General features: G+C 38.8%; 1 protein-coding gene across 1 annotated transcript; it reads right to left on the bottom strand.

The window, feature by feature from the left end:
- Positions 1-3312: 3312 nt before the first annotated feature.
- LOC145619378 (protein NLP2-like) lies at positions 3313-7996 on the bottom strand. The gene is made up of 4 exons (XM_081674059.1): positions 6447-7996; positions 6045-6092; positions 4971-5910; positions 3313-4521 (listed from the first exon to the last, which is right to left on the bottom strand). The coding sequence occupies exons 1-4, from the start codon at positions 7389-7391 to the stop codon at positions 3617-3619; spliced, it is 2838 nt and encodes a 945-aa protein (XP_081530185.1). The 5' UTR covers positions 7392-7996; the 3' UTR covers positions 3313-3616.
- Between the last annotated feature and the right edge of the window lie 1148 nt (positions 7997-9144).

Genomic DNA, 9144 nt, shown 5'->3' with positions numbered 1-9144 from the left:
CACGAATCGCGGTGCAAGTTGTGAACGGATAAATTGATCATTTAAGACAAATTGGATGGTTCCACCCACCCAATTAGACCCCGGGAGGGTGTTAGGGACCATAGTAAACATCTGAGCAATTTTTATTTTCGGGCGAAAAAAGGTCAAAAATATTCCAAAATTGAAGGCTATTATCCACTCTTTTTGAGGAATTTTTGAGGTTACGGAGCCCGATGGCGAAAAGTCTTGAGATCCTAAGTGATACATCTTATGCATATAATGCCGTTTAGAACTATATACGACCATTATATAATGTTATAAATGTCCGTGATAGGCTTGAGCTCACGAAATCGGTGCAAGTTGTGAACGGGTTAATTGACCGTTTTAAAGCAAATTGGATGGTTCCACCCACCCAATTGGACTCCCGGAGGGTGTTAAGGACCATGGTAAGCATTTGGGCAATTTTGATTTCCGGGCGAAAAAAGTCAAAAATTTTCAAAATTGAAGGCTATTATTCACGTTTTATAAGGAATTTTTGAGGTTACGGGGCCCGGTGGCGAAAAGTCTTGAGACCCTAGGGGATACATCTTAGGGTCATATAATGTTGTTTGAAACCATATATGAACATTATATAATGTCATAAATGTCCGTGCTAGGGTTGAGCTAGCTCACGAATCGGTGTAAGTTGTGAACGGGTAAATTGATCATTTAAGGTAAATTAGATGGTTCCACGCACCCGATTGGTCTCTCGGAAGGTGTTAGGGACCAAGTAAACATCTGGGTAATTTTTATTTCCGGGCGAAAAAAGGTCAAAAAATTCCAAAATTGAAGGCTTTTATCCACTCTTTTTGAGGAATTTTTTAGGTTACAGGACACGGTGGCGAAAAGTATTGAGACCCTAAGTGATACATCTTAGGGTCATATAATGCCGTTTAGAATTATATACGACCATTATATAATGTTATAAATGACCGTGGTAGGCTTGAGCTCACGAAATCGGTGCTAGGTGTGAACGGGTAAACTGACTATTTTGAGGCAAATTGGATGGTTCCACCCACCCAATTGGACTCCCGGATGGTGTTAGGGACCATGGTAAACATTTGGGAAATTTTCATTTCAGGGCGAAAAAAGTCAAAAAATTCCAAAATTGAAGGCTATTATCCACGCTTTTTAAGAATTTTCGAGGTTAAGGGCTCGGTGGCGAAAAGTCATGAGACCCTAGGGAATACATCTTAGGGTAATACAATGCTGTTTGGAACTATATATGACCATTATATAATGTCATATATGTCAGTGGTAGGCTTGAGCTCACGAATCGGTGTAAGTTGTGAACGGGTAAATTGACCGTTTTAAGACAAATTGGATGGTTCCACCCACCCAATTGGACTCCTGGAGGGTGTTAAGGATCATGGTAAGCATTTGGGCAATTTTGATTTCCAGGCAAAAAAAGTCAAAAATTTTCAAAATTGAAGGCTATTATCCACGCATTTTTAGGAATTTTTGAGGTTACGAGGCCCGGTGGCGAAAAGTTTTGAGACCTTAGGAGATACATCTTAGGGTCATATAATGTTGTTTGGAACCATATATGAACATTATATAATGTCATAAATGTCCGTGCTAGGGTTGAGCTAGCTCACGAATCGGTGCAAGTTGTGAACGGGTAAATTGATCATTTAAGGAAAATTGGATGGTTCCACTCACCTAATTGGACTCCCGGAGAGTGTTAGGGACCATAGTAAACATTTGGGCAATTTTTATTTTCGGGCGAAAAAAAAGTCAAAAAATTCCAAAATTGAAGGCTATTATCCACTCAAAATCTTTTGAGGAATTTTTGAGGTTACGGGACCTGGTGGCGAAAATTCTTGAGACCCTAAGTGATACATCTTAGGGTCATATAATGCCGTTTAGAACTATATATGACCATTATATAATGTCATTAATGTCCGTGGTAGGCTTGAGCTCACGAAATCGGTGCAAGTTGTGAACGGGCAAATTGACCGTTTTATGGCAAATTGGATGGTTCCACCCACCCAATTAGACCCCCGAAGGGTGTTAGGGACCATGGCAAACATCTAGGCAATTTTTATTTCAGGGCGAAAAAAGTCAAAAAAATTCCAAAATTGAAGGCATTATTATCCACGCTTTTTGAGGTTTCGGGGTCTGGTGGCAAAAAGTCCTGAGACCCTACGGGATACATCTTAGGGTCATATATGCCGTTTGGAACCATATATGACCATTATATAATGTCATAAATGTCTGTGGTAGGCTTGAGCTCATGAAATCGGTACAAGTTGTGAACGAGTAAATTGACCGTTTTAAGGCAAATTGAATGGTTCCACCCACCCAATTGGACTCCCGGAGGATGTTAGACACCATGATAAACATATGGGCAATTTTTTATTTCCGGGCGAAAAAAGTCAAAAAATTCCAAAATTGAAGGATGTTATCCACGCTTTTTGAGGAATTTTTGAGGTTATAGGGCCCGGTGGAGAAAAGTCATGAGACCCTAGGGGATACATCTTGGGGTCATATAATGCCGTTTGGAACCATATATGACCATTATATAATATCATAAATGTACATGGTAGGCTTGAGCTTACAAAATCGGTGCAAGTTGTGAATGGGTAAATTAACTGTTTTAAGGCAAATTGGATGGTTCTACCCACCCAATTGGACTCCTGGAGGGTGTTAGGGACCATGGTAAACATCTGGGCAATTTTTATTTCCTAGCGAAAAAAGGTCAAAAAAAATTCCAAAATTGAATAATCCACGCTTTTTGAAGAATTTTTGAGGTTTTAGGGCCCGGTGGCGAAAAGTCTTGAGACCTTATGGGATACATCTTAGGGTCATATAATGCCGTTTGGAACCATATATGACCATTATATAATGTCATAATGTCCGTGTTTGGCTTGAGCTCACGAAATCGATACAAGTTGTGAACGGGTAAATTGGTCGTTTTAAGGCAAAGTGGATGGTTCTACCCACCCGATTGGACTCCCGGAGGGTGTTGGGGACCATGGTAAAGATCTGGCAATTTTTATTTCCGGGCTAAAAATAGTCCAAAAATTCCTAAATTAAAGGCTATTATGACTAAACATATTATTAGTGTAGTCCTTTATGTTCCAATTCAAGATTATACATGATTCAAAATCTTTTAATTACTATTATTCACAACTTTTTTATATCGTTAGAGACATTCTTTTGCGTTCTAACATTAAATTATAACCATATATCCATCATCACTTTTATTTTTAAAATACTTTTGTTACACACCTTAATTTTACTTGTCATGTTAGTTCATTTAAATTATACTTGCAAATTTTGGACGAATTAAATACTTTTAGAGTTGATCTTCATATAAGCAACCTCAGCTCATGAGCCAACTTGATATATATTCTATCATGTGTGCAATGAAATAATCTTCTTGTTTCTAGTATACAATGTCAAATACAAAGATGATCAACAAAAATATTAAACAGTATGAAATAAAATACAAGATATTCATCAGATTGGTTACTGGTGAAGTAAAAAAGTTCCCAATGTCCCAATTATTGGGAAAAAAAAAAAAGCTACTATCTTTGTAACTATTGATAAAGAATAAGATCGAACATAAACTACATACAAGCAAATTCTGAAGTTAGTATAAACCGCTGCTACCAAATGAACTGGCCAAGCTCGAAAGAGGGGAGATGGAAAGCTTGATCGTGTGGCTGCCCGACGATTTATGTATGTCTATACACTCCTCTAGATCAGCATCACATGTTAAAAGAACCCATTCTTTATCATCATCCAAGTACTTGATTCCCATCTTACTCAAGTCTTCTAAGTTAAATCTTTTCACGATTTCTTGTTGCAAGTCTAGGAATCCCATGTTTGGTAAGATTGAGAATCGGACTTTCTCATCCCCAAAAGTAGCTTTGGCCTTGAAAATACCTGCCTCCCTCGAAAGCAAACTTTTTGTTATAGGCAGAGGAGGCAGAGTTTCAAAAGAAGGATGCTCAGCAAGTGTTTTATTGCTCTGAGATCTTTCCAATATCTGGCTAGCTTCTTTTTTACTACTTATAAGCACTTGTAATTCTGCTTCACTTCGGGCTCTCTTGAGGGAACTGCTAGGATCTTCTGCTGTCGATGCATCCTTACTCCCCGAGGCAATGGTTGTAACAGGAGATGACATCTTTGCTCCACTTGAAAAGCAGTAACTAGAAGTCGAGGTTTGGCTGGATGAGGTGGAGGCTGGGGAGTTAGAATTTGTGCCTCCTGTAGGGTGTATGGTCCCTTCGGGTTGAGTTGTTGGTTGTTGCTTTGGTTGATTGTTTAAGTTTATCGACGATACTTGACTTTGTTTTGGCTGTGTAGTTGGGCTATTAAGTTCAGGGAATTTTGAATAGAAGGAAGATAGTTGTATGGAGCCTTCAGCCCCTTGCACTGAGTCGATGACCAGTTGAAGTTTCCTTAGAGAATGATCCACCTTCTTGATCTTTCTAGAAGGCCATCTTGCAATTCCATGTTGCCTACATATCCTTTTCAAAGTTGTGGGACAAACTGCAAAAATATAATTATAGAGGGAAAGGATTACTCATAGGTTTGAGAGTAAGACAGCATGAAGCGAAAACATAATGTATACCTTCCTGTAAAGTTAGATTATGCAAACAATGTGCACCATCGAATTCCTGCCATTTGAAACCTAGGCTTAGCTATATCTTTGGAAATTTAATGGAATACATATTTTCGGACAAGATGTTTGTGTAACAGGATCTGTCAGCTTGTTGCCAAGAATATTACAAAAATTTTCTGTTTATCAAGTTCTGCACTAGCTAACAGTAAGTATGATATTCAATCAGAATACAAAAGTATTTTCAGTTGATAGGTTTAAGTCATCTGGTTTCTTAGATATTACACCGCGATTAAGAGAGTACATCATTTCATAACATAGGAATATTTTATGAATGCAATTATAAATGGGGTCACATCATATAGTATAAGGATGTTACCTCCAATACTTCTAGCTGCATCTTTTAGACTACCAGCAAAATACTGCCTGAGTACATCCAAACTGATTGTTTTCTGAGTCTTGGTCCTCCTCTTTTCACTTCTAGCACTTAGAGGAAGTCTGCCTCCAGACGATGTACCACTTATTCCTTTAGACCCTGAATCTTGGTTGATGTTTTCACTATCAGAAAGTGCCTGTCCAAGTTGTAAACTTGGCTCGTTATCACTCCAATTCATCACCTTAAATCCTTTGCTAGGCTCATCCTCTCCAAATTCTAGCGAAACCACAACCTCCTTACCCTTTCTCTGAGGTTCCATCATCTGTGAAAACCAGGAAGTCTCTTTTGTCTCATTTTCTGCAGCCGGCTTTCCAGGGAACAAGACCTTCTGCTCAAAGTCCTTGTCTGTAATAAAATTCAGATACCGGCAATGCTGCTGTATGACCATTGATACAGACTGCCATATTCTAGAATGAAAAGCTAGACCATTTTCTTGAACATTTGATGGTAAATAAAATTCTATAACATAATCGTTCATCTCATGATAGATGCTACGGAGCCTTACTGCTACTGCACCGCGCAGCCCAATCATCCTTGCGTGGTGAGACAGAGGATATTCAACCTTACTGAACTCTGTGATATCAGTAGCATAACAAGGCTGGTTAGTGTCAAATGCTTTGCCAACTATACCCCCTTGGCTTCTTAATAAGTGCTGGTCCGAGCAAGCCTTGTGAAAATCCATAACTCGTTGATCACGCACATAGCAAGCAGAATCAATAATTGAAACACAATTAAAATTGTTATCAGAATGCCAACATCCGCCTTTTCCTTGTTGTGAACACGGAGCCCATGTTTGACCTAAAGGCAAATCGAGTGTATCACATACAGCTCTCACCACAGTTAATATCTCGGATTGTACAGCATCATCAATTCTTTTACCGGACTGAAAAAAAATAAATCAGACTAATTTAGGAAGATATTCATGTCAGAAATACAGAAGAGTAAGTTTCTTCTTCTAGTTCAGGATAAAGGCTATTTACTGAGTATTAATGTTTGTAATAGTTAGCATCAAATTACCTGTTCCGGGGGAGTGTCAAGAATTTCTGAACTCCTAAGATGAACAGTCTGCATAAAATTAAAACACAAATGAGCAAATGTTACTACTTAGAATAGCTAATTAGGACTTTAAAGACAGCACTGAACGAGACAGCTGCAACAACATTTGTTAACAGACGCGATTACCCCATTTCAAAGATGCGCAAAATCATCCAATCTATTTTAAGAATACCCCCCACATTTAGTCAACAAAACTCCCCCTTATTACCCATCCTCACCATAAGTTATGTAAAACGAAAAAACAAAAATTAACAATTATATAACAACTTTTTAAATGTTCTCAGGAAATTCAAATGCTAGTTTATAGTCAGATGAATAAATCAATATAATGTAAAGTAGCAAAGCAAGGAAAGAGAAACAGACCTCAAGTGCTTTACAAACGCTTTCAATTTCAGGACGATAGTCGAATTTATCAGTAGTCATGATAATCTCAACAACACCCAAGGAATCACCACTGCCCTTTTCGAAAACAGGAAGTGCAATCGAGCCACGAACATCAAACTGTCGTGCATAAACTCGACGTGGGTACTCCTCCGCCCTAAAATATCGAACATCAGGCGTCCATTCGGGCGCCTTGCCAAGGAAGACTCGCCCAGGCAATCCAAGTGCCTGTTTAGTATCTTCATCTGCTAGAAACTCATACTTCTCTGATACATCTCTGTAGTGGAGCAACCGCATACTCGAAGGCTGATGAAAATACGGTTGCTCCACTGTTGTTAGGAAACTCTTTAGTCCTTTTTTTATAGGCACCCATATTTGAATCAGAACATCTCTATTTCTATTCAAGTCTCTTAAACTAGTAACTGCTCTCATCAACCTTTCTCTGACAGAAGTTAAATGCCCCGAATTCGCCTTGGGTTCTATCCACAATATTCTGTTAAGCTCATTGCCTTCCCAGGAGAAACTGCGCGATTGGTTCAGCACTGCAGCTGTTGCTGCTGCTGAAGATGCTGGTGTAATCGCGCTGTCATCCTGATTTTCTGAATCCACTGCCTGTTCTGCCTTAGGACTCCACTTTTCGCGGTAGCTACTAAGCTGATGACCAGGTGAGGTCAAACTGCTGGAGACAGGCTCCAAACATGGGAAGGAAAATGAAGATGGATAACTCAAGCCGCGAGATGTGGATGGACTTATTGGACCCTGACCCTGAACCTGAACCTGACCCGGACTCGTACCTGACTGCAGAAGGTTTGATCCATCAGCTGTCTGTAACCAGCATCCATCATCTAAGAGCTGTTCCATTAAATCATAGTCAATGTTTCCAAAAACTGGTGGATTATTTGTAGGATTAAAGGAACCATCATCCATATTCAGAGAATTCTATTGTATAAAATCAACTATTTCTTTTTTCTTAGACTAATTTACAAAAAATTTATAAATACAAATTTTATTTTTATTTTTGTTATAGAAGAACCTTTGTTTGAAGTTTTAAATATTAGGAAATTTTGTTTTTTACCACCTCACAAAAACACGAAAATCTCTTTTACCACCTCCCAAAAAAAGTATTTTACTTTACCACCTCATAAAAAACACGAATATAGGTTTTACCACCACTTAACGGTTTCCATCCAAAAATTCCGTTAAGTGTGGCCCACAGTAACACGTGTCAGCATTTTATTTGTTAAAAAAAAAAGAGAAATTAAAAAAAAAAACAAAAAAAAACCTAAAACTACTCCGGCCACCACCGCGGCACCACCCCCGCGCCACCGCCGCCTTCCCCCCCAACTCACCACAGCACTCCCCGAAACCACCACCTGCGTCGCACCACCAGCCCCAACCCACCTAAACCCTCCCCCTCCCTTTCCCGCAACCGTAACACCCCCAAAAACCACCAAACCCAAAACCCTCCTTCCCTAATACGGTCACGATTTCGGCCACAAATGGCCGAAATCGGCCGGTTTTAAGGCTGAGTGGCCTTAACCGGCCGATTTCGGCCATTTGTGGCCGAAATCGTGGCTATTTTGGGGGGATTCGTGGTCATTGAGGGTTGTGGGTTGGTGGTTTTTGGGTCGATTGCGGTTGCGGGAGATGGAAGGGGGCGTTCAGGTGGGTTGGAAGAGGGAGGGGGTGGAGTTGCGCCGCCAGTGGTAGGTTCGGGGGGTAGTTGTGGGTTAGGTGGTGGCGTGGTGGTGGCGCTGTGGCGGTGGCTGGGTAGCTTTAGAGTTTTTTAATTTTTTTTTCTTTTTTTTTTATTTTTTTCTTTTTTTGGCCAATAATAGCACGACACGTGGCTTTATGGGCCCACTTAACGAATTCTTAAACGGAATCAGTTAAGTGGTGGTAAAACCTATATTCGTGTTTTTTATGAGGTGGTAAAGTAAAATACTTTTTTTGGGAGGTGGTAAAAGAGATTTTCGTGTTTTTGTGAGGTGGTAAAAAACAAAATAGCCTAAATATTATGACCCAAAACTCCAAAGTAGTCTAAATATGTAGAACAAATAACAAAACTCCCAAGAAGGATCTCTATCTTCTATCTTGAAGAACTCAATCTGTTTGAGGTGTTGAAACAGCATCTTCAATTCAAAAGTCCTCTCTCAACTGCAATTCACAACAATTCCAAATAAGTGAGAATTTGTTTGATTTTGCATTTTGTAAATTTCGAAATAAAAAGAAAAAAATCAACATTGAGTAAGGTCATATATAACTCATGACAGAATTTAAAACAACTAAATCAGTAAACAAAATCTTAATTAGATGCTTGGAATTTATCAAAGTTAACTATAAATTATGATGTCAAATTTTGCATATTCAAAAACAAAGAAAAACACTTGTCTTAAAAATAATTAAATCATACAAAATGATAGTCAAAATCAAAAACAAAACAAAACCCATTTCTCAGAACAAAAAACCCATTAAGTACAAAAATTATAAGCTACAAAAACTAACCATGAAAAGAAAGAGAGGAGAGAGAAAATTTAGAGAGAGAAAAAAAAGAAAGAGGGCACTAACTTTGTGGAGAATCCTAGGAGATTTCGAAGTGATTTGCATCTCCAAATAAAATGAGAGAAAGAAGAAGAGATATTTGTGTAATTAAGTCAGATAATGATGATCATGATTATGA

This window comes from Chenopodium album, chromosome 27, assembly GCF_948465745.1.
Source record: "Chenopodium album chromosome 27, dcCheAlbu1.1, whole genome shotgun sequence".
In the NCBI taxonomy this organism is placed as follows: Eukaryota; Viridiplantae; Streptophyta; class Magnoliopsida; order Caryophyllales; family Amaranthaceae; genus Chenopodium; species Chenopodium album.
This window is presented reverse-complemented; position numbering and strand designations above follow the sequence as displayed.